Source organism: Symphalangus syndactylus, chromosome 3 (assembly GCF_028878055.3).
Source record: "Symphalangus syndactylus isolate Jambi chromosome 3, NHGRI_mSymSyn1-v2.1_pri, whole genome shotgun sequence".
Taxonomy (NCBI): domain Eukaryota; kingdom Metazoa; phylum Chordata; class Mammalia; order Primates; family Hylobatidae; genus Symphalangus; species Symphalangus syndactylus.
In genome coordinates, this window is record NC_072425.2 from 39,563,208 (window position 1) to 39,587,248 (window position 24,041).

The following is a 24,041-nucleotide window of genomic DNA, read 5'->3' on the forward strand; positions in this document are numbered from 1 at the left end:
AAATTAGCTGGGCGTGTTGGCACATGCCTGTGGTCCCAGCTACTCAGGAGGCTGATGCAGGAGAATCACTTGAACCTGGGAGGTGGAGGTTGCAGTGAGCTAAGATTGCACCACTGCACTCTAAGCTGGCGATAGGGCGAGACTCCGTCTCAAAAACAAAAACAAAAAACACCAAAAACAAACAAAAAAACCCCAAACTTTTCTAGGAGTGTGGGGCGGGGTAGGGAGCTGACTTTCCTCCTTTCTTCACCAGCCAGTTATGATATTTCCACTTTCTTCAGCATGAAAATGTAGGAAATGGTTTGATGCCTGACTATAAATCATGAGCCACTGGGATCAAATTTCACAACAACTTCAAACCCCTTGATGAGTTTCTGCCTGCTTTTTCAAGGGCCCAGGGAGCCTTCCATGTAGAGGCAACACCCTTACCTAATAGTAAGGTGCAGATGTGAAGAAATCCACATGCTTCCCTAAAGAAGATAGAGTAGGCAAGGGACTGGGGGCGGAGTTCTATTGGCAGAGCGGTCCGAAGCTGCTCTAGTGGGTGACTGGAAAACACTAAAACAGAAAACAGCTCCCTGATTTATGCAGGGAGAAAAAACACCTTTTGCATTTCTACCTTCAGCATCTGCTCCTCCAGCTTTCTACCAAATTTATTTTTTGCCAACTATGGACTACCCTTGAGTTTGCTAATTTATCATCATCTTCAACTGTTGTTGGAACTGGACATGTTGACAAATATATTTTAAGACAGTAGTATACTGATAACACTAAGCCACATAATGTCATAGCTGAGCTACAGTAAAAAGAATTAAGTGTTTTGGTAGATGGATTAATTACAAGGATTCCCTATTTATTTCTTCTTGGATTTTTTTTTTTGGCTCTTTGCAAATAATCTGGTACCTTGCCCCAAATAACCCCCAGGAGACACACACACACACACACACACACACACACACCCTCATACCTCCAAGGAAAGAAAATCTTACTGTCATGAAGATTCAGTGTTGATCATCTTGTTATTCCTTCAGATTAGTGTGGTTTCTATTCCCTGACCTGCTACTAAATTACATAAAGTCTTTAAGTTATAAAAATGATTCCGGGTCAGAAGGTGGTAAGCATCATCTCAGAAGTATCTCTAGTGGAGGCCTAATCACTTCCTGATTTCAAAACACATTATCAGAACAATTTTAGAGCAGGCTTTTGACTTGGATTCATTAGCCCTTGAGGGGGTACAGGGGTGGGAGCTGGCAGTCTGAGGGCCCTGAAATTCTATGAGCATTTTGACTGTTCAGAGACATGCGACGTGCATTTGAAAGAAAGATAGTCCATAGCTTTCTTAAGCTCAAAGAGACCCATTGCCCCTTCAAAATAACTTGTTTTTGAGTATCAAATATTAAATTCAGGTCTTAGCAAATAAAAGTGAGAAATTTCTGAGACATTTGTAAATTACAATGTTTCCATGTTCAACTAGATCTTCACTAGACCCTTAAAAAAAGCTTTATTGTTCTGAGCTCCGTGTCCCGGAGAAAATCATTTAAGTTGTAAAACTGAGCATCAAAACTGAAGAATAGCCTAATAGGTCTCGAACAATTTCACATATTTTTCACAAATTTACTAATGAATTTCCTTAGAACACATTCTGTCTATATAATTTACAAAGTGGCAATTGTTCATGCAATATTGAAACGGAATCACCATTTGACTTTATACGTACAAAATCGAGATGGGGAGGAAGAAAGGGCACTATAGTATTTCTATAGAAAAGAAAGGTTTTCCACAGAAATCAGTAAGTTTAAAAACTGCATTGAAGTTTTCTATAAGAAAGGTATTTTCAAAGATTTAAATCTTGGATTAAAATTATCCTCTTAAAATTAAAACGTGGAGTATAAGAATTTGGCTCAAATGTATGAAATCTGAATGGGAAAAGTATGCTATTCTAAATTCGTAAGTGTATACGACAGGTGTAATTTTTGTTTTGTTTTTTAAGTTTGCTAGCTTTAGATTTTCTCTTGGCATATTCAAGGGTCTTGCTTTTTTAAAATTTGGACTATGTGCCACTAAGTTAACAAAGATGAGTTAATTCCAAGGAGCTACTGTGTATGAATAGTGCCTACTTTTCAAAAGGGCTAACATGCATTCTTAGTAAACAAAGATACATGAATATTCATTTAAAGCAAAAGGCAGCCTATGCTGTGAATACAGAGTACACAAATATCTGCGTTATGCTTTTACTTATGAACCCACATTTTTTCAATATATATTCACAGACCACTTCTTACCAATTCTAGGCAAGCCATTATAGTGCACTCTTATTTGTGAGATGGAATGTATGAAAAGAATACAGAAATTAACCGTGGCAGGTGCACTGATAAGCCTCCAGACTCTGAGAGTTTTATTTGTTGTTGTTGTTTTTTAAAGTAGTAGAAAAGCAGTAAAAAACTTACTTATTGAAAAGTGAAAGCTTAAAGACCTTTCTGGAGGAAACTTCTCAGAGGCCATGTTAAGGCTATTGGGAAGTCCAATTTAAATGACAAGGTTACTGACCAAAAATCAAATAAAATATTCAAGTCACCATTACTGGCAGTTCTGGTTTTGGAACTGATCCCAGAATTCTACCTTGCAGGCTAGGAGATCTCTTAAAATGGCTGTTAGTAGCTAGTGATAGTGCATGGTGGAAATGGTTGAAGCCTCAGGGGCAGTGACATGGCCTCACACATATGTGGTGCCTGCAGTTCCTGTAGCTGTTTTAAAGACGGAGGGAGAGGTATTAACTCTGCTCTAAAGCAGTTTGGGTCCAGAATAAAGGGGTCAGTGCCTCACACCCCCTACCAGGGTGAAATCCTAAAACTGCCCAGGGAAGGCAAGGAAGCCCTTGGCAGATACCAAGATCAGTGGTATTGGAAATAACTTACAATCAGCAGCTTAATGCCCTTCATGGAAAAAAAAAAAAGAGAGAGAGAGACAGCATCTCTACAAAAGAAAACCATTTCTAGCGTAACTTTAAAATAAACTCAGTAAGTGCCTCCTCCTTAACCATTATGGAACAAGTTTGGGGACCAACATACAGTTAAGCTACTTAAGTTGTAGTGACTTAGGACTTAATTATCTTATAGGATAAAATAAAAACTTTAATCCTAAACATTAGCCATTGCATTAAATGGTTTAAAGGAACAACTGGCTTTGAGCTCTGCTCATCCATGCAAGGATTATACAATCTCAGTGCTCTAGCTAAATTGCTAATGTTTTATTATTAATGCACCGGTAAGCCTCTCATAGAAGATGGGTCTCTTGGATTTACACTGAAATATAACTTTTCTCTTCCATATTATGGAAGACCTTATTCTTCAGGCAGGAGCTTAGAAAGTCTAAATTCTGCACCAGAGCCTTAATTATCTGATGGCAGAAACCATGATACTCTGGTCACTACTACAATTGACAATAGAGGACCCCAACTAAAACTCTAGAAATATGAGTCCTGAATGCAGTTTTGAAGATTCACTACAGAAGAAGACAAAAACCACCACACAGAATCAATGATTTATGAAATTATTCGGGTATCCACATTTCACAGAGAAATTTCTGTTCTTCATCTATTCTTCTCACTTGGGCAGAAGATGGAAGCAGTGAGCGAATAGCAATAAGGCAGCCCATAGCTAGCTGAAGAATGACTTGAAATGAATGAAAAGAGGCAGCAGGAATATCCAAACATAACCTCAACACATTTAAATATTGCTTAAAATCCTCCGTGAGGCTTTATCAAATTAATCAAGGAATCAAGCTCATGAGAGAGTGATATTCCACATATTAAATATCTCTCTGTGTGTGCCTGTGTAATGCATCTCTGCGTATTTCTATATGGCACATGAATTTACTTAAGGAAAACAGCCTGGCAATTAATTTGCAACTCAAATGACATGGTTACACATAGATTATAATTTCTAAACACAATGTTAGTAAAACAAAATTTATTTGTAAAACAGGACCTGTTATATAAAATGGCACACAATCAAGTTATACAAAAATACAAAATTTCTTTCTGATTACAGTTCTAGTTGCAAATGATAATTAGAAAGCATTCCTGGTGGCTTCCAAATAGCTGAGATTGCGAGCATATGGAACAGGGAGCAGCAACAGTCCATGATGCAGGGATGTCCAAGTGAGTAGAACCTAATTTCCAAGTTCAGGACTTCCATCAGGTCACTTTGGAGGGACACCTCTTAAAATTGCTAGCTCCTGGAATGTCTTCTGTTTTGATACCCATCTTCTAGACTTTTGCCAATTCTAAATTTAGTTCCCAATGTTTGTGAAAGTCCAAAATCTGTGTGGCTATGAAACAGATGGTATTCTGAATTTTCTCACATGATTTGCTCTCTCATCTATTTGGACAATTGTTAGTTACATAATTATATTTATTCCATTTCAAATGAATAAAAGAGAACAGCGATACTGTTTGGTGATACTAGATCTTAGATGTTAACTTCTGGAGAATTATTCTTTCAAAATAGCTACTCTCGCAGTGTTGGTTTCCCAGATCTTGCTAAGACATGAGCTCTCAATTGTGTGTATGTATGTGTTTTCTAAAATCCAGACTCTTATTGCAAATATTCTGAAAAATCAGAAATATTACATGAACTTTTAAAAGAAACCAAGGCATTTAGCAAATTTTAGCCTAGCTAAAGAACACCAATACTTAAAAAAAAAATACAATTTACCTTTTGCAGCAATTTAAAGGTCCAACCCTTTGAAAGGAAGCACATTAGCAAACAGCTGCTTATTAAGCCCTAGTGACATTACTTGTATGCATTTCCATAATACCGATCGAATTCACTGTCTAGTTCTGGTAGGAGGAAATGCTTTCTTTCAAAAGATTCTCCTTCCATGGAATGATAAAATGCTGAGGCTTTTTTTTTTTTTGTACAGAGCCTGTATTTAGTGCAATAAGTTTAAAAAATTTGCTCTGAAATATTTACATTAACAAAAATAGCTTTTTTTAAAAAAATTGTAACAAAAAGGAGTTATCGCATAAACAGATCATGAATTATTCTTAGCAAATTACACTTTTTTTTCTTAAAGCATTCACCATTACAATAAGCAAAACAATGGAATATTAGCCATTCATATCTGGTAAGCTTCAGGAATAAAAAAGCAAAAAACCCCAAACCCACCCCCAAACAAAAACAACAGTCACACTGGAGGATCAAAACATTAGCCAATTCTTCAGTTAAACATCGTAGAACTCTGGATACTCAATGAATTGCCAAGGAGAGGAGCACCTGCCAGTGTGTTTTCAGATTGTATAGCAAGCATTTGAATAAAATGGCCGTTTAACCCTAAGCCACTGACGTTACTCTGAAGCCCAAGCCCAAGCACCGGAATTTTCAATGCTTTATGTTCCATGTTTCTGTCCCTTCTTTATTCCTCCCAGCATTACTTAATCTGCAAATCAATACACAGAAACTTAAAGGCTAAACTCGCTGGGTGCCCCAGCTTCCTTTCAAATCAGGCACACAAATGTGTGGAGGATGCTACTAAAGTCAATAAAGGAAAGAAAGACAAAATATAAGGGAAAAGTTTGCATACGAAAGATTATCTACCCTTTTCTTTTTTTACCTACTTTCTTTTAAAGAAGCGTTAGGGTAAACTACAAATACCTGAGGAGTTGGTTACCTTTTAATGTTGGCTGACAAATGTATGAACTATTATGAAAATTCCCATATTGGGCCCACTTGTATGTTTCTAAAAGTAAAATGACATGGCTTCTTTGATTGGGGAAAACTGATTGGAGTAATTCCTTATTTATCTGAAAGCATATGCCTAGTCTTGACCCACTAGGACTTATGCATCAGTAAAATAAGATCTTGATTTTATACACACATCAGGGAAATTACCCCTGAATAAACTTTAGACATAATTTGGTACAATAATTTTACCTATTTTTAAATAAAGATAAAATCTCCTCTAAGTTATTAAAAATGTTAATCACATATGAATTTTAACATTTCCATTAAGACAATTACAGTTGAAAACATTAAATGACGGAAGTTGCCTTGTAAAAGCCACCCGTATGAAAGGAGTACATGTTTGACAAAAATAAGCATAAAAAAGGTATTAAATCCCTGTTCCTTTTCTCTGATTTTGGCTGATTTATGTGTGTGTGTGTATATACATATACATATATACACACATACATATACATATATACACACACCCACACACACAAATACATAGTTATGTGTATATATTGTTTTGGAATGTCAATGGGTTTCCATAACCGTCGGCTAGGTTCAAGCAGAACTTGCTCCCGAAGCCTAGAAAACAAAGTCATACAGAGTATAATCTTAGACAATTACCATTAAAAGGAGATCATGAATGATGTTACAAATATACACATGGTCACAAACAGCAAGACGGCAAAATGGACTAAGAATCCTTCTCCCCTGAATTCCTGGAGCTGAAATTCTTATGAATGTTGAAAGTCACACTTTCTCCAGGATCATCTCTGAGATTCACAGAGCATACTTCTCTAGCCCATGTTCCTACAGTGTCTAGGATTTTTCCTCCCTTTTCTCTTTAAGTTCTTTCCTCTATGATAGCAAGCAGACAGTCAGAAAATCTCTTTCCTAAACCTCTTCTCACTTTTGGTACATTTTTCCAAAATCACTTTCAAAGAATCATAAAAAAATTCATAAATCTTTAAAGTTTCCTTAACTAGTGCACCTCTCTCAGGGAAAAGTTCAAGAACAAAACTGGAAGTTCTCATGTTTAGTTCAATGATCTCCTGTCAAAAGGAAAATATAAAACCTCATTTTACTGAACACTATTTTATAGGCTAAAAATGAAGCCTAAATTAAAATATCTCATTGAGGAGGGAGGAAGATAGTGAATTCAAACAGCAGCAATGTTTCTAGAGCTATTGCAAAATAGGCATGATGCTCTTTTATAGAACTTTCATCTACAGCAACAATATGTGAATTATATCAAGCAAATACAAATAAGCAATCCTAAATTCTATCAATACCCAAACTTTCAGTAGAAATTTCTCAAATAGTTTTTTGGAAACGCATGCAAAGGAACGGTGTTAGTAGGGGCCAACTCTAATCATGCATACTAGGGAAGAGAAATAAAGTAGGTACTGAGGTGCCGAAAAAATAAAACTACTCTGTGAGCAGCATTTCACACTTGTCTTGTGGGAGCTATTTAACCATTTAAAACATCATTCTTAGGGACCCAATGCTACAATGTTCAAAGCACCAGAACAATGCACATAGAAGATGTATTTTGGGATGCAGCAGAGGGTTTTTGCCATTAATGTGCAAGCAATGAACTGATGAACAACATAAAATGAAAGCAAAAATTAAATGAAGATTTTAATGCATTGTTTGAAGTAAGCGACACTATTTCAAAACTGAAAATACTAATAGGAAAGAACTCTTTCTAAATAGAATGCCACATAACCTGGGCAATTCTCCCAGGATTATTACCTATAAATAAGGAGTTTAGGTAAGGAAAGTATACTTGCATTCTGATCTACTATAATTCATCTACCATTCATTAAAGAATACTATAGAAATCTGTGCCAACTCATGGCCAAATTACCTAGTCTTCAACCTCGAAATATTTCTCCCTTTCTTTAAATGCTTATTACTGAATGATGTAATGAAAGCTTCAATCACTGGAAAGACAGAAAAAGGGGAAAAGCTTGGTTTATATTTTAAGATTTCATATGTCTTTTTAAGTTTTGGGCTTAGAATCGATTTGCTGAACAATCCCTTTCTTTAAATGCTTATTACTGAATGATGTAATGAAAGCTTCAATCACTGGAAAGACAGAAAAAGGGGAAAAGCTTGGTTTATATTTTAAGATTTCATATGTCTTTTTAAGTTTTGGGCTTAGAATCGATTTGCTGAACAATTAGGACTACCAAGCAGTAGAAGGAAGGAAGCCTTCCTCATTTCTCCATGTTGCCATAGGGTTGGCAGAATCTCCACTGCTGCCCTCCTCAGCCTTTGTGAAATAAGAGGGATGCAGAAAGGTGTGGAGGGCAGGCACGGAACCTGATGGGAAGATTGCTGGTGAGCTTCCATCTGCCCAAGCAATCCATGTCTAGGTGATGCAAACTTAAAATTCAGAGCTATGTGGGTACTAGAGTGATCTGTGCTCTGGGATCTAAACATTTAAATTTGATTTTATAATTATTCATGCTATTAAGTAAGAGTAACACCAAGATAGGCACTGGAAAGGGTTACAGAGGAAAGGATTTATATCTAAATATTTTATTGAGGCTTTAACTTAGGTTGAATATGCGATTAGTTTGAATATACATATAGCCTCTCTGCCTCCCTCCATAAATAAACCTATTTCCTTTACTCTTAATTAAATGAGCTTATTTTATATCATATATATATATCTATATGTATACATATAGATATATATATATATATACTTTTTGAGATGGAGTCTCGCTCTGTTGCCCAGGCTGGAATGCAATGGCGCGATCTTGGCTCACTGCAACCTCCGCCTCCCAGGTTCAAGCAATTCTCCTGCCTCAGCCTCCCAAGTAACTGGGATTATAGGCACATGCTGCCATACCCAGCTAATTTTTTTTTTTTTTTTGGTATTTTAGTAGAGACGGGGTTTCACCGTTTTGCCCAGGCTGGTCTCAAACTACTGAGCTCAGGCAATCCACCTGCCTCGGCCTCCCAAAGTGCTAGGATTACAGACATGAGCCACCTTGCCCAGCCTACTTAAATGAACTTATTTTATACCATATATTTTAAAGTTGGAAACCTACAAATCAGGGGTATCCAATCTTTTCGCTTCCCCAGGCCACCCTGGAAGAAGAATTGTCTTGGGCCGCATATAAAATACATTAAGGATAGCTGATGGGCTTAAAAAAAAAAAAGGCAAAAAATCTCATGTTTTAATAAAGTTTACGAATTTGTGTTGAAAGCCTTCCTAAGCCATATGCGACCCACAGGCAGCAAGTTGGACAAACTTGCTATAAATCAAATCACTTATTAAAGCGTAAGGAAGACAGAAAGGAAAGTCCTTACCTCACACTTTTGAACATTATATGCAGTCAGGGGACACATTGTTTAAAATTATTTAAGGATGCAGACAATTATATAATATTTGAAAATAAACATGTTATTTAAAAAAATACGTGTTTAAATTAGGAAGTAATTAGACCAATATATGATAGAGGCATCTGTTGCTATGCTATAGTGACAATACCCATGTGAAAAGCAGCTCAAGGTTCTCTTACACTCATTAAGCTGCTTTTTTCAAAAAAAAGTGGAGTAGAGAGATATATTTGTGTATATATACATATATAATATAAATTACCAGAAATAATTTATCCATCTCACAATTAAACTGGGAGAAGACTAGATTGTCTTACTGAGTGGGAATGTGGGTATTGATGAAAACAGCCTTGTTTGCTACTGAAAAATAGGTTAAGAAACAAAGAAAGTACAACCTAGGCAACAGAAGAAAAAGTCAGCCAAGGGAAAAGGACAGCAATGTAAACAGAACCATATTTTTAAAAGGGGGAGTATGAATTTTAGCAAGTTGAAAGGAATTGCTATGATCACCTTCCAAAATGATAAAAATCAAACCGTCAGTTCTAGTGTATACCAAAATGTTCAGTCTAATGAAAGCCAAACACTGACAGTTAAAAAGGAAACAAGAGCAACAGCAGTTTTACCTTAGGGAAAAAACTATCATCCCCCACCCGCCCCGCCGAGCACTGACGAGGATGCTGTTCCTTTCAGCTTACTTTTACAGAAGGTGGTCTCAGTTGTGACAAGAATTCTGCCATCCAAGTGATGGGTAAGCACACAAACAGAAAGAGCAGCACGTCCTGCGTGATACAGATAACAAAAGCTTCTCCTGAAGAAGTGCAGTCAGTGAAGACAGAGAGAGAGAGGAAGTGAAAGTGAAATTCTTGGAGGGCGGCCACCTCCTCATCTCCACCTACCATCGGCTTTAGCTCTCTGGCATCAGCGAGGCCTCCCTTACCAGCTTCTTTCATTGATTTCCTACTGTTTTCCACAAACTCCTGCAAAATATGGACCATATTGAATAAATTCTTGGGTCCTTTCAGATTTGTTAGTAGATGAATTCTAAAGAACATTTACATTTTTGACTCAATCTTGGTAAATGGATGGCCTAAAAACATAGCAATAAATAATGTTTAGTATCACACATGAGAGCTGCTAAATTTGTAGGAATGGACCCTGCAATCCGCTGATTAAAAAAGTCTTCTTTCCATCCATTCATTGTGACAATCTTACTAAGGCTCCAAGAGATAATGTTAGTTCTATCTGGAAGAGAAAATACCTAACATTTTTAAGAGGCTATTTTCTCATACTCAGAATATCATTTTATTTGTTGTTGTTGTTTTTTTCTACATCAAGGTTAAATGAAACAACAAGAACATGTTACTCCATAAGCCTCCACTTTTAAATAGCCATAGAAGGTAAAAGAACACATTGATATTGCTAAGCACATAATGCTTTGTTTCTTAACCAAACCATAAACAAACTACTCTTTTTAAAAAAGTGTCAATCTGACCATGACATTACTTCATAAAGCAGGAAGACAGGGTGTATCAACCAGAACCTATGGTTAGTAGTAGTCGAAATGGGAATGTGCCGAAAGGGAACATTTCTATTCGGTCAACATTTACGGGGTACTCCTTCATTAAATATCCTCACCATTCCTACAGAGAAAACTGAAGGGTGGAAAACAGTTATTTTTTACTCTGCTTTTGATCAGTGACTTAAAAAACAGTAACACTCTTCTAAATGCTTTAATCACAAAAGAGATGCAATAATCATGATCAAATTCCATTAAGAAAATAACCAGTTAGAATTAGTTTAGACATTAAGAAAATGTCTACAATTTAGCTGATGTTGCCAGAAAAAGAGAAAATCAATGCCAAATAGGTCAGCTAAATCATTTGGAATTCTTGCTATTGAAAAAAATAAAAAATCTAGGCTGGGCATGGTGGCTCACACCTGTAATCCCAGCATTTTGGAAGGCCGAGGCAGGCAGATCACCTGAGGACAGGAGTTCAAGACCAGCCTGGCCAACATGGTAAAACCCCATCTCTACTAAAAATACAAAAATTAGCCAGGAGTGGAGGAGCACGCATGTAATCCCAGCTACTTGGGAGGCTGAGGGAGAACTGCTTCAACCTGGGAGGTGGAGGTTGCAGAGCCGAGACCATGCCACTGCACTGCAGTCTGGGTGACAAAGCAAGACTCCATCTCAAAAAAAAAAAAAAAAAGAAAATCTAGCTTATTTATTAATACACTTATTTTAGAATTAACTGGATAAAATATGCTCCTGGAAAATGACTTGTTATTTTAATGTATAATGCTTAGTATTCAGTATTACCCATTTTGAGATAGAAATATTTCATAGCTTAATGGCAAACTACTATTATTTAGAAAGCATCTTTACTTTGGTAACATTTAACACTGATTATAACGGTACTTAAACCATTTAATAAGGTTTTCATATTTTTAAGGAGATTTAATTGAGGTTCTAATATGAAAAATCTGCATATAATATCTGTGTAAAGGTTCAGATCTTGACTAATAAATAACTATACACTCTATCAGTCATGGGTCTGTTATCGGTATTCATCACAAAATGCTTTCAATTTGGCCTACCATATTTAAGATGATGAGTTTTAACCAGGGTTGACAGCAGTAATGTTTGGGGCAGTGGTGGACAGAGAAAGACAGGTAGGCACTAGGACCTGGGAAACAGGATATTTTGTCTTTGCGCCCCATTTCAGGAAAAGGCTAGAAGCTAGTTTAAAATGTCAATTCAAATCTATCTAATTGCAGAGAGAGGGGCAGCAGGAATAGGGTGAACTTAGGACTATTAATGAGTACTGCTCTAGCTAGGTGGATCTGAAATGATCTTGTCCATGCCAAGAAGCCTTCCTCCCTGACTTACCCAAGATTAACCTCATTCATGAGTCAGTGCTACGGGGTTAATTCTAAATTACTCAGTTGCATATAATGTGAATTAAATATAGAGAATGTTTTACAAAATATTTTTATTGGTATTTTTATCCCTAAAATAGGAAAGGGCATTTGAAGTACTTACCATCAGCACTTTATCCATATAGAATTCTCTGCCAGGGCTCCCATCATTGTATTTTGTATCAATGGCAAAACACAAGAATAATACATCCACTACCATTTCATAAATAGACAGGAAGCAATGAGCGACTAGGAAAGCAAAGAGGCAGACGATGATCAGAGGCAGCACCCATACTGTGTAGTCCTGCTGGTAGTTGAGCAGCATAATCCCAGCTAAACCTGTGCTGCAGACTATCAGCACCTGAAGCAGAGAGAGCAAAGATCACATTTAATATCCTACTGAAGAAAGCCACTCTTTTTTCACCATTTGCAGACTTAAAATTCTACTATTTATAAATGATGGTTGCATGAGGCCATTCCATCTCAAATGAGGAAATATAATCCACATATTCTCATATACACCTAGAGTTATACATGCTTATCATATAAATTTTAAAATCATACTTTAAATGATTCTGGTTTAAAGATAATTAAGTTTTCCAAATGCTATGCTGCACCCTAAAACTTAACCTATTTAGAATCTGTGGCAATTTTTAAGATAAATGTATGCATATTTTAGAAAAAATTTACACACTCTTAGCACTCAGAAAAAAAGTGATATTTCAGTGTAATGGTATGTATTTTTTTCTAAGCATTTTCACATATATGAAATAGTATTATATAAACAAATCACTATAAGCTTTTCATTAATATATAGAGAATTATCATCATAAATGCTTCATATTTACTCAGCTACATAATTTCATTTTATGAGTGATTTAAAATACATTTAACCATTCTCTTACTGTTGGAGATTTATATTTTTTTCAGACATAAATAATTCTGCAAGAAAAATCTAGTCTTAGAACTTTTTCTGTGTTTCATATTTTATTTCACATAGAATATGTGGTAAATTTAATATAATTTGCCATAAAGTGTATATTTGGACTCTGTGAAGAAAGAGGTTGCCAAAAACATCCATGCTAAAAGAATAAAAGAAATAGCCAATTTAGTTATTGTCAAGAACCACCCACTCTGATGCTTCATCATTTCACATGCAGCATTTTAAATTTTTTGTGGTTTTTAAAATACATTTTATTCCAGCTTTTCAATAACCCTATGAATCGTCTATGGGAAATATTATCATCCCATTTTACAGACTGGGAAACATACTTAGAGATGCCAACCGACCTGAGTAGAAAAAAAAGAGTAGACCCAAGGTCAAGATCATAAGAGTAGAAAAAAAGAATAGATCCTACTCAAATAATGGTCTTATGATGTCAACTCCAGTGCTCTTTCCAGATAAAAACTCAGAAATATTTGGATATTGACCCACAGCAGTAATGGATTCTACTGAATTCTAGACACACTCTTTCCCAGCCCTTTATTTTGTCTTGTATAAGGCTTTAAGTAAAGGGAAAAAAGAGACCCCTAGAATCATGGCAGCCTCTTCTTGTCTAGTATTAAGAATAGGCGGACTGAGAATCCTTCTTTGGCATTTTCTCCAATATTTATCAACATCAAGGCATTTCTCATTCACCATTGTCTTAACTCGGAGTTAAAATGCATTAGATGATACATTGGTTAAGCTATAAATTGATCCCTCTCTCAGATGCTTCTAGGGAGCAAATCTGGGTCTGCCCAAGCTTTGGAAGACTCCCCACCATTTTTGTAGCAACACACTTATGAATCTTCTCTTATAGTGACTTATTTTCTGGGGTTATTTCCATAGATGGTTAATTACTTCCATTTTCTTTTCTTTTTCTTCTTCTTTTTTTTTTTTTGAGACAGAGTCTTGCTCTGTTGCCCAGGCTGGAGTGCAGTGGCATGATCTTGGCTCACTGCAACCTCCACCTCCTGGGTTCAGGCAATTCTTCGCCTCAGCCTCCCAAGTAGCTGGGACTACAGGCGCTCGTCACCACGCCTGGCTAATTTTTTTTTGTATTTTTTAGTAGAGACAGGGTTTCACCATGTTGGCCAGGCTGGTCTTGATCTCCTGACCTCAGGTGATCTGCCCGCCAGGGCCTCCCAAAGTGCTGGGATTACAGGCGTGAGCCACCACGCCTGGTCATTACTTCCATTTTCTTCCACTCTCCTGGTTTCAATTTTAGAGTGAGTTATTTCCTATACTCTCCAAATCTTGCACATTCACCCTATTGGAGGGCTGACATTCTTCATGCTCTCACCATGCCATTAAAAGTTAAACCCATTTGAAATGGTAAAGTTAGTTATAGAAAAAAGGTATGGCTCAAACAAACTAGATGTTGAGACAAAAAGCTGGTGAGATGGAAGGTTAGATATTCTCATGCAAGAGATAACTTCAACAATTAGTGATGTTTAGCCAAAAAAATGTAGTAGTTATTCCCAAATATAATGAAAGAGTGTTATGCACTTATTCAAGCAGATACATTAATGGTTCTCAAACTGTAGAAAGGCTAAGAATGCAGATTCCTGGGCCCTAATTCCAGAGTCTGCTTGGTTGGATCCATGAAAAAGCCCAGTAGTTTGCATTTAAAAAGTATCCCAGGTGCTGATAAAGCCTATGTCTCAAGAAGCACTGGTCTGTATCACTGATCTCCATGGTAGAGTACCCACATCCTAGTGAGTATTTAACAGGATCACCTGGGACTTCTATTATATTTCTCATACATTTAAAATGTCTTCTTTAGTATGCTTTATAAGGCATATATTAGTAACAGCTATATATATATATATATAATTGATAAATAAATGTAAATATATTGAACAACTGTGATCAAACTTTTTTCTTAATAGGGCACATGACTTTATAAGTTAAGAGATCCCTAGCTGGGCATGGTAGCTCACACCTACAGTCCCAGCTACTCGGGAGGCTGAGGCAGGAGGATTGCTTGAGCCCAGGACTTCGAGACCAGCCTGGGCACAAAACAAGATTCCGTCTCAAAAAAAAGAAAAAAATAGACATTCCTGTTCTAGAGGATAAATTATTGGAATGCCGTAGAAGAGATTCATGCTTTAGGTAGGACGTGGGAAGCAGGAAGGAAAGGATACTAGTTTTGGAGTCAGAAAGATGTAGATTTGAATTACAGAATTAGTACTTAGTTTTGTAACTCTAAGCAAGTTCATTTAACCATTCGGAGTCTGTTTTTCCATCTTTAAAAGAGACATAATAATACATACGTCCCATGACTGTTAAAATAAGCATTCTAAAAGTATTTAATGCAATGCCTGGCAATGTTTCTCCCTCTCTCCCTTCCTTTCTTTTTAGTGCAACATTTACGATGCTCTTTCTCTAGAGAACCTACATTTTGAAAGATATCATTTACCAATAAAATAGCATTTATAAGTAATAATTCATATTCTCAATTTTTATTAACCAAAGTCAAATAAATTGTCAACTAGAAGATATAATTAGTGTGAGAAAAGATATTACCAAGTGGAGGTGAAATAATTTCACACAGAAGCAAAGAAATTTGAGATTGAGGGGTTTTGGGATACCTTTATTAGGACAAATATCAATACTTAAAAACATTTAAATTGGATTATAAATCTCTATTCTTACCTTTAGGACCCTGTTGGCCAGTGACCATATGTTACAAGTCACTAAACTAGAAGAGCTAAGGTCCCTTACAGATCTAATTCACATTCCATAAAAACTATTAGAGTACCATACAAATGGAACCCATAATGATGTCTTTTTTTATTTTTTATTTTTATTTATTTATTTTTTTGAGACGGAGTCTTGCTGTGTCCCCCAGGTTGGAGTGCAGTGGCGCGATCTCAGCTCACTGCAAGCTCTGTCTCCTGGGTTCATGCCATTCTCCTGCCTCAGGTTCCCGAGTAGCTGGGACTACAGGTGCCCGCCAACATGCCTGGCTAATTTTTTGTATTTTTAGTACAAAAGGGGTTTCACTGTGTTAGCCAAGATGGTCTCGATCTCCTGACCTCGTGATCCGCCCGTCTCGGCCTCCCAAAGTGCTGGGATTACAGGCGTGAGCCACCGCACCCAGCCCCGTCTTTTTTTATTTTTAAATTCAGAGTTTTAAAGTTGAATTTAAAATTTCGAGGTGAATTCACATGCAGTTGTAAGAAATAGTAGAATGGTTCCATGTACCCTTTACCCAGTTTCCTTCAATGATAACATCTTGTAAAATTATAGCATATCAATGTCACAACCATAATATTGACACTGATACTGTGAAGATGCAGAATATATCCATCATCACCGGAACCCTTCACTTTGTTATTTTATAGCTATTTCCCCTCCTCCTCAACCCGATCTCTAACCACAAATCCATTCTCCATTTCCATACTGTTGTCATTTCACCTTTTTTCTTTTTGAGAAAGAGTCTTGCTTTGTCACCCAGACTGGAATGCAGCAGTGTGATCACGGCTCACTGCAGCCTCTGCCTCTGGGCTGAAGCAATCCTTCCACCTCAGCCTCCCGAGTAGCTGGGAATACAGGCGCACCCCACCATGCCAGGAGAATTTTTGTATTTTTTTGTAGAGATCACGTTTCGCCATGTTATTCAAGCTGGTCTTGGACTCCTGGGCTCAAGCGATCCACCCTCCTTGGCCTCCCAAAGTGTTGGGATTATAGGCGTGAGCCACAGAGCCCAGCCCTGTTGTCATTTCTATTATATAAACGGAATTAATCTTCTGGGATTAGATTTTTTCGCTCAGCATAATTCCCTCAAGATTCATTCAAGTTGCTATGTATATGAACAATTCATTTCTGGCATCATGTTTTATAATGTTTATTATGATCTATTAGTTGAACTACCTGATTAGAAACAAATTCTGCATGCTAGCAGCCATTGAATTGTAATGAAAAACTCTTTTCAAAAGATTTACTGTATTCTATGATCAGGACTATATTTTTAGGAAAGAAAAACTAAAGAACATTTTTATTAAAATGTTAGAAACCCAGAAGATTTCTCTTCCTCTTATTTTTCTCTTTTCTGAATTTCTCAATTAAAAAAATGTATTTATCTTTTATGGTTCTTAAAGTCATTTGAAATATTATAAATATTACATTATTAAAAATATATCTTTCTGGAAAGCAATCTGGCAATGCACATCAAGAACCCTAATTAATTCTAATTCTAGGATTCTGGCCTCAGGAAATAAAGATTGATGTGGGCAAGATTTATACACAAATACAAACTTTAGGTTAGTAAAAAATTGAGCACAGCTCAACTGTAAAAAACAGAAAACCTGAGGATTGATCTAATAAATGACACAACAGTTGTATAACCATAGTTAGAAAAGTTTTAACAAAACAAGAAATGCTCATAACGTAACACCAAGTAAAAAGAGGGATACAAAACTGCCTTCTCTACTAGGTTTCTTTTGTTTTTGTTTTTGAGACAGAGTCTCGCTTTGTCGTCTGGGCTGCAGTGCAGTGGCGCTATCGCAGCTCACTGCAACCTCCACCTCCCAGATTCAACCAATTCTCGTCCCTCAGCTTCCGAGTAGCTGGGATTACAGGCATGTACCACTATACGCCTGGCTAATTTTTGTATTTTTAGTGGAGACGGGGTTTCCCCATGTTGGCCAGGCTGGTCTCGAACTCCTGACCTCAAGTGATCCACCCACCTTGGCCTCCCAAAGTGTTGGGATTATAGGCACGAGCCACCGTGCCCGGCCCTCTACTAGATTTTAAATTCTATGTATTGATCAGTATATAACCAGGACCTATAATAGTCCTTACCACATTACTAGTAGGCACTCTATAAAGATACGATAAAGAAAAAGTTTTAACAGGTCACTAGGCTGCTAAAAAAAGCCAATTTTAGAACATTGTGTTTTATAATCTTTATATTTTTCTTTTTTTTTTTTTTTTTTTTGACAGTCTTGCTCTGTCGCCCAGGCTGGAGTGCAGTGGTACAATCTCGGCTCACTGCAACCTCTGCCTCCTGGGTTCAAGCGATTCTCCGCCTCAGCCTCCCAAGTAGCTGGAACTACAGCTGCTTGCCACCACGCCCGGCTAACTTTTTTTTTTTTTTGTATTTTTTTAGTAGAGATGAGGTTTTACCACATCGTTGGCCAGGCTGGTCTTGAACTCCTGACCTCAGGTCATCTGCCCGCCTCGGCCTCCCAAAGTGCTGGGATTATAGGCGTGAGCCACCACGCCCAACCCATCTTTTTATTTTTCATTAAAAAAATAATGCACACTCAATATAGAGAACATTATCTTACTACAATAAAGTGGGGTAGGGGGTTGGAATTATCTATATTTTTAATATCCAAAAGCAATCATTGTTAATATCTTGAGATATTCATTTCCATTCTTTTTCTTATAAACATTTTTAAACACTACTAAAGCCTAGTAGTTTTACTCAGCTTTTTCATTTATTACATTATATGCATTTCTTCATATTGTAAACTGTTAATAAAAAACATGGCTTAGTAGGTGAATAACAGTCTATTGACTATTATTCCCAACCATTTCTCTATTGTTAGGCATCAGATTGTTTACAATTCGTCACTATATAAATAATGCTGTATTTGTTTGCAGTTACTGTTACCAGGAGTGGCTTATCATTGACTCAGAATTACTGAGTCAAAAGGCTTTTAAAAAAAATTTTTTAAAGGCCCAAGGACAAATTTAATGCCAGCTGAGGCAATTATAGCACACAGTGATTAATAACTTAGAAGTCAGACAGACCTGAGTTTGAACGGCCACATTCTAGTTCTCTAAATTTGGCCAATTTAATTTTTCTCTAAACTTTATTTTAGAGTAGAGGAAACCAAAGATAATACTAGTAGCTCAACTTACAGGGGAAGACCAAATGTAATACTTAACAAAAGCCCTTCACTCAGTGCCTGGTACCCAAAGTATCTTAATCAGAGTTTACTAAAATCATCATCATCAAATATTGCCACTTAGTATCTCCCTTATTCCTCTAAATGGCTTATTTCCCTTTGTAAAAAACGCTGTGGGCAGTGGCTCACGCCTGTAATCCCAGCACTTTGGGAGGCCAAGGTGGGCAGATCACCTGAGGTCGGGAGTTTGAGACCAGCCTGACCAACATTGAGAAACCCTGTCTCTACTAAAAATACAAAAATTAGATGGGCATGGTGGTGCATGCTTGTAGTCTCAGCTACTCGGGAGGCTAAGGCAGGAGAATCGCTTGAACCCAGCACACAGAGGTTGCGGTGAGCCGAAATTGTGCCATTGCACTCCAGCCTGGGCAATAAGAGTGAAACTCCATCTGGAAAAAAAAGCGGTGTGTGTAGTATGTGTGTGTATACATATATATACTTTTATTCTAAGTTGCTTCATATCTTTCTTAGCTGTAGGGATAAATTATAAATATGTAAACAAAAATAAAAATAAAGACGGTGAATTCTGAATCAGCTGTAGAGAACCGACCCACTTCATCACACACAATGCTATATATACTTCTCCATGCCAAACATATTTTCTTTACAAAAACATTTAAAAAATACAGTTGGCTAGAGCAACCTAAGGGTTCAATAGTAAGAGAAAGTTTACAAACAGTATTTGGTGGATATTTACCATGGTAATAATGAATAATTGTGAAGATTATCAAAACAAGATGGAAAATGTATATGATGTAATGTAAAGAGAAATGGGCGGGACAAACAGGTACGTATGCTATGATTGTTATACTATAGAAATACAAGCCGATAAAAAAACACGGGAAGAATTATATAGAAATAAGTTATTTAGTTATAGTGGTGGTAGTACAAGCCTTTTTCTTTCCTCAATTTAAAAAATTTTCTGAGTATTTTATGGTTTAATACTCAGAATGAAATCTAATTATGTTATTGAATATTTTGCAGTATTTTAATAGTATAGAATAAACTGCCTCTTCTTCAACACTTCTAAGGAAAGTATAAGTCTCGTTCTCTAACAGCTCTATTTTAAAGGCGCTTATACATAATACTATAATAATAATGATGACAACTAACATTCACTGAGAACTTAACATGTGTCAAGCACTCTCCTAGATACCCTACATGTATTAACAATGCATTAATCTCATGACCCTAGGAGTTTGGCACTATTATATTCCAATTTTACAGATGAGCAAACTGAGGCACAGAATGACTCCCTTATCTAACCTGCCCAGGTCACACAACTATCAGTGATAGAGTCAGAACTGAAGTCCAGGCAGTCAGGCTCCAGTTGCAGTACCACTAACCAGGAGGAAGACTATTTCCTAATTCTTTACAGTTCAAAACACGTAAAGAGGGCCGGGTGCAGTGGCTCACGCCTGTAATCCCGGCACTTTGGGAGGCCAAGGCGGGTGGATCACCTGAGCTCACGAGTTAGAGACCAGCCTGGCCGACATGGGGAAACCCTGTCTCTACTAATAATACAAAAATTAGCCGGGCGTGGTGGCATGCCTGTAATCCCAGCTACTCGGGAGGCTGAAGCAGAAGAATTGCTTGAACCCAGGAGGCAGAGGTTGCAGTGAGCTGAGATAGCACCATTGTATTCCAGCCTGGGCGACAAGAGTGAAACTCTGTTTCAAAAAAAAACAAACGACAACAAACAAAAAAACAACACAGAAAGAGAAACATAGGCACATGACTTAGCCGCTCCATGCCTCAGTTTCCCTCTCTGTAAAATGAGGATAATAATGGAACTTATCTTAAAAATTTATTGTGAGGATTAAATGAGCACAATATATGTCAAGTACTTATAACAATGCTGGACACAGAGTAAGGGCTTTCTAAGTACTTGCTATACATTACTTTTAGTTTTTTGGTGGCCTGGATATTTTTAAAATAAAAGAGCAAATATATATACGCAAAATTTTACTGTATGTTGAAGAAAAAATACTTGGTCTTACCTTGCCTAAGAATAACATAAAATCACCCACTGTGTTGATGGTAGCCACTCGCAAAGCATTCTCCACCAGAATGACAAAGGCATCCTTTGCTGAGGTGCAGAAGTTGGTGCTGTTGATAGCTGTGGCTGTGTATGCATTCTGGACAAAAGCAAAAACAACATTTTCATCAACAACTGAAACTTCCTTTGTTAAGATATAAACTGAGCATAGCTAAAACATAGCTTTTAAAAATATTTCAGTCAAACACATGGCACCCTTTAATGAGGTACAGATTGAGACTGAGTACAAGAAAATATAAGATTTAAAGCCTCATATGGTAAAAATAACTTTCCATTTGGCTTAGTTTTGGTCCTTTAAAAACACTGTTATTTATTAAAACATACACAAACCGCCGGGCGCGGTGGCTCACGCCTGTAATCCCAGCACTTTGGGAGGCCGAGGTGGGCGGATCACAAGGTCAGAAGATCGAGACCATCCTGGCTAACACAGTGAAACCCCGTCTCGTAAAGTACAAAAAATTAGCCGGGCGTGGTGGCGGGCGCCTGTAGTCCCAGCTACGCGGGAGGCTGAGGCAGGAGAATGGCGTGAACCCGGGAGGCAGAGCTTGCAGTGAGCCGAGATCGTGCCACTGCACTCCAGCCTGGGCGACCGAGGGAGACTCCGTTTCCAAAAAAAAAAAAAACAACAACAACAACAAAAAAAAACATACACAAACCTTTCTAACATCCATTAACTTCTTCCCTGTCTTAGTAAATCAAACATAATTTAATTTTTCCTAGATGTCTCAGGGTTTTGACTGTGAACATCAGCAGTGCACTGTAATCATTTAGGTGATGATTTAAAAGCTGAAGAGGTAGGTGTGGGCATCAGATTGCTGTGGTGTTTTATCTGGACCATCCACTGTCTCCTCCTTGGTGGCTTTCTTCTATGCTCTCACTTCTCACAGCTCTTGTAGTACACAGCTCTTTGATGGCTGGCATTTTATACCCCTCCTCTTCCTGGGAGCAGAACCCTAAATCTTTTTTGAGAAAACAGCCTTATCCCATTCCCTGTCTCAGTCCCAGTGAGACTGTCACTACCTCCAGCTCTGGGGATGGGTCTTGGTTGACATAAGCCAATTAGCATACTATATACCTACTGGCCACAATGATTGGTTCAGAATTGGTGAATAAACCAATCAGAGCCATTGAAAGCAAAAGTGATGTTCCCTGGGGCTTCTGGGAAAAAAAGGCTTTCTTTCTCTTCCATAGGTTCTCTTGAAGGTATGAGGGTATGAATGGCTATAGCTGTTTCGCTAACATAATGAGAAGAGCTGCTGAAGGTCACAGTGTAAAACTGAGGGTGAGGCCAACACCATGAAGTCAGAGCAGGGAGAACCTGGTACTTCAACTTGGTGACAAGTGGGACATTGGGAACTTGCCAGATTTCTGAACTTTTCAGTTATAGAAGCTAATAAATTGCTAAGAATCCCAGCTCTTCCCTGCTCCACCTTCTCCTCCCTCTCCCTTGTTCAGGTCAGATTGAGCTGAGCTTTCTGTTCCTTAAAATACTGAGTTCTAGCTGATACGCTTTCATTCAATTATACCTGCTTCTGCTGCCCCATGTGCTCTTTGACCTACTAGTCATAGACTGATTTTTTTTTTCCATTCTTTTTTATGTTACATTCTAGAACAGCATTGATGTTTTCTGGGAAATGTGAAAAAGTATTATAACATCAAATATATTTGAGTCTTAGGAAGGAAAAGTATATGAACTTTGTGACTAAAACTTTTGGTCCTGAGGAATTTGGGTTTAGTGCTGACTTAAATTGTCTTTAGGTCCCAAATGTGGGGATTGCTGTGAAACTGTTGGAGATAAAGGGCTTACTTTACACTGTGTTGTCTATAAAGCTTTAACCACTGAGCCCAGGAGAGATAGTCTACAATTTACGAATATTCTAATTATAAGCTTGTTAGTTATTAGGAGTCTGTAATGAAGATGAGGTTTGAATTACCAAAAATTTAACTTGCCATTATATGATTAAATTCATTGATTAAAAACGCAGAACATTTCAGAGCTAAAGAGAGTACTGTAATGAGCAGGTCACTACCTGTGGTTCTTAAGCTTTTTTCAGTAATGGGGCAGTAGGAAATAAATGATGGTGCTCTTTAAGAAACACAGTATGAGGACGGGCACGGTGGCTCACGCTTGTAATCCCAGCACTTTGGGAGATCGAGGCAGGTGGATTGCCTGAGGTCAGGAGTTTGAGACCAGTTTGGCCAACATGGTGAAACCCCATCTCTACTAAAAATACAAAAAAAATTAGCCGGGCATTCGGGCATGTGCCTGTAATCCCAGCTACTCAGAGGCTGAGGCAGGAGAATTGCTTGAACCAGGGAGGTGGAGGTTGCAGTGAGCCGAGATCGCACCACTGCACTCCAGCCTAGGCGACAGAGTGAGACTCCGTCTCCAAAAAAAGAAAAACAAAACAGAAATACAGCATGATTTTGGTATATAGAATTCCATCATACAAACTGGGGAAGTTTATTATCATCAGAATATATATTATGTTCGTAAGTCTTTATCTGAAAAACTAAAATACAAAACATCTTAAAGAAATCATACTAAGTGTTGCTGTTAGAATCTACCTGCTTCTTGCTCCCTTATATTGTCACCTGTGAGTGCTTCTTATCAGATAAAAGATAGCAGGCACCACAGAGTTAACTACCTAACTGCAGTGGTCCAAGTGTTTTTTTCCATCTCCTACAAAAGCTTCTTTTGAAATACTCTGCAAGTGCCTCAATGAAGTAAAAATAAACTATACTTTTGATCTTGTGTAACATTAACCTTGCTGAAAAACGATGAAGAACTGCCCCAGCCAGTTCTATTCTGAAAGAACACAGTTTGGTTCCCAGTTCACACCAGCTCCCTAAGTACTCAGAAAAAACACTACTCAGTTAACAATTTATTCTATAGCAGGGGTGGTCAATCTACCACCTGCAGGCCATATCTGGCCTGCCAACTAATTATTTATTTATTTATTTATTTATTTTTGAGATGGAGTCTCGCTCTGTCTCCCAGGCTGAAGTGCAGAGGCACGATCTCAGCTCACTGCAAGCTCTGCCTCCCAGGTTCACGCCATTCTCCTGCC

At 37.5% G+C, this 24,041-nt stretch overlaps 1 protein-coding gene across 3 annotated transcripts in view; it reads right to left on the bottom strand.

Moving 5' to 3' along the window:
* Positions 1–24,041, bottom strand: part of SLC44A1 (solute carrier family 44 member 1) — a 200,291-nt gene that overhangs the window by 44,824 nt on the left and 131,426 nt on the right. For 2 of the 3 annotated variants that reach the window (XM_055271589.2, XM_055271591.2), the window contains 4 exons: positions 20,912–21,049; positions 12,130–12,366; positions 9,983–10,063; positions 3,954–6,311 (listed from right to left, as the gene is read on the bottom strand). In XM_055271589.2, the coding sequence (XP_055127564.1) occupies positions 6,288–6,311; positions 9,983–10,063; positions 12,130–12,366; positions 20,912–21,049 (480 nt within the window). In that variant the 3' untranslated portion in view covers positions 3,954–6,287. Of the gene's footprint in view, positions 1–3,953; positions 6,312–9,982; positions 10,064–12,129; positions 12,367–20,911; positions 21,050–24,041 lie in introns of those variants that run through there. The other variant, XM_055271590.2, reaches the window with a different exon arrangement.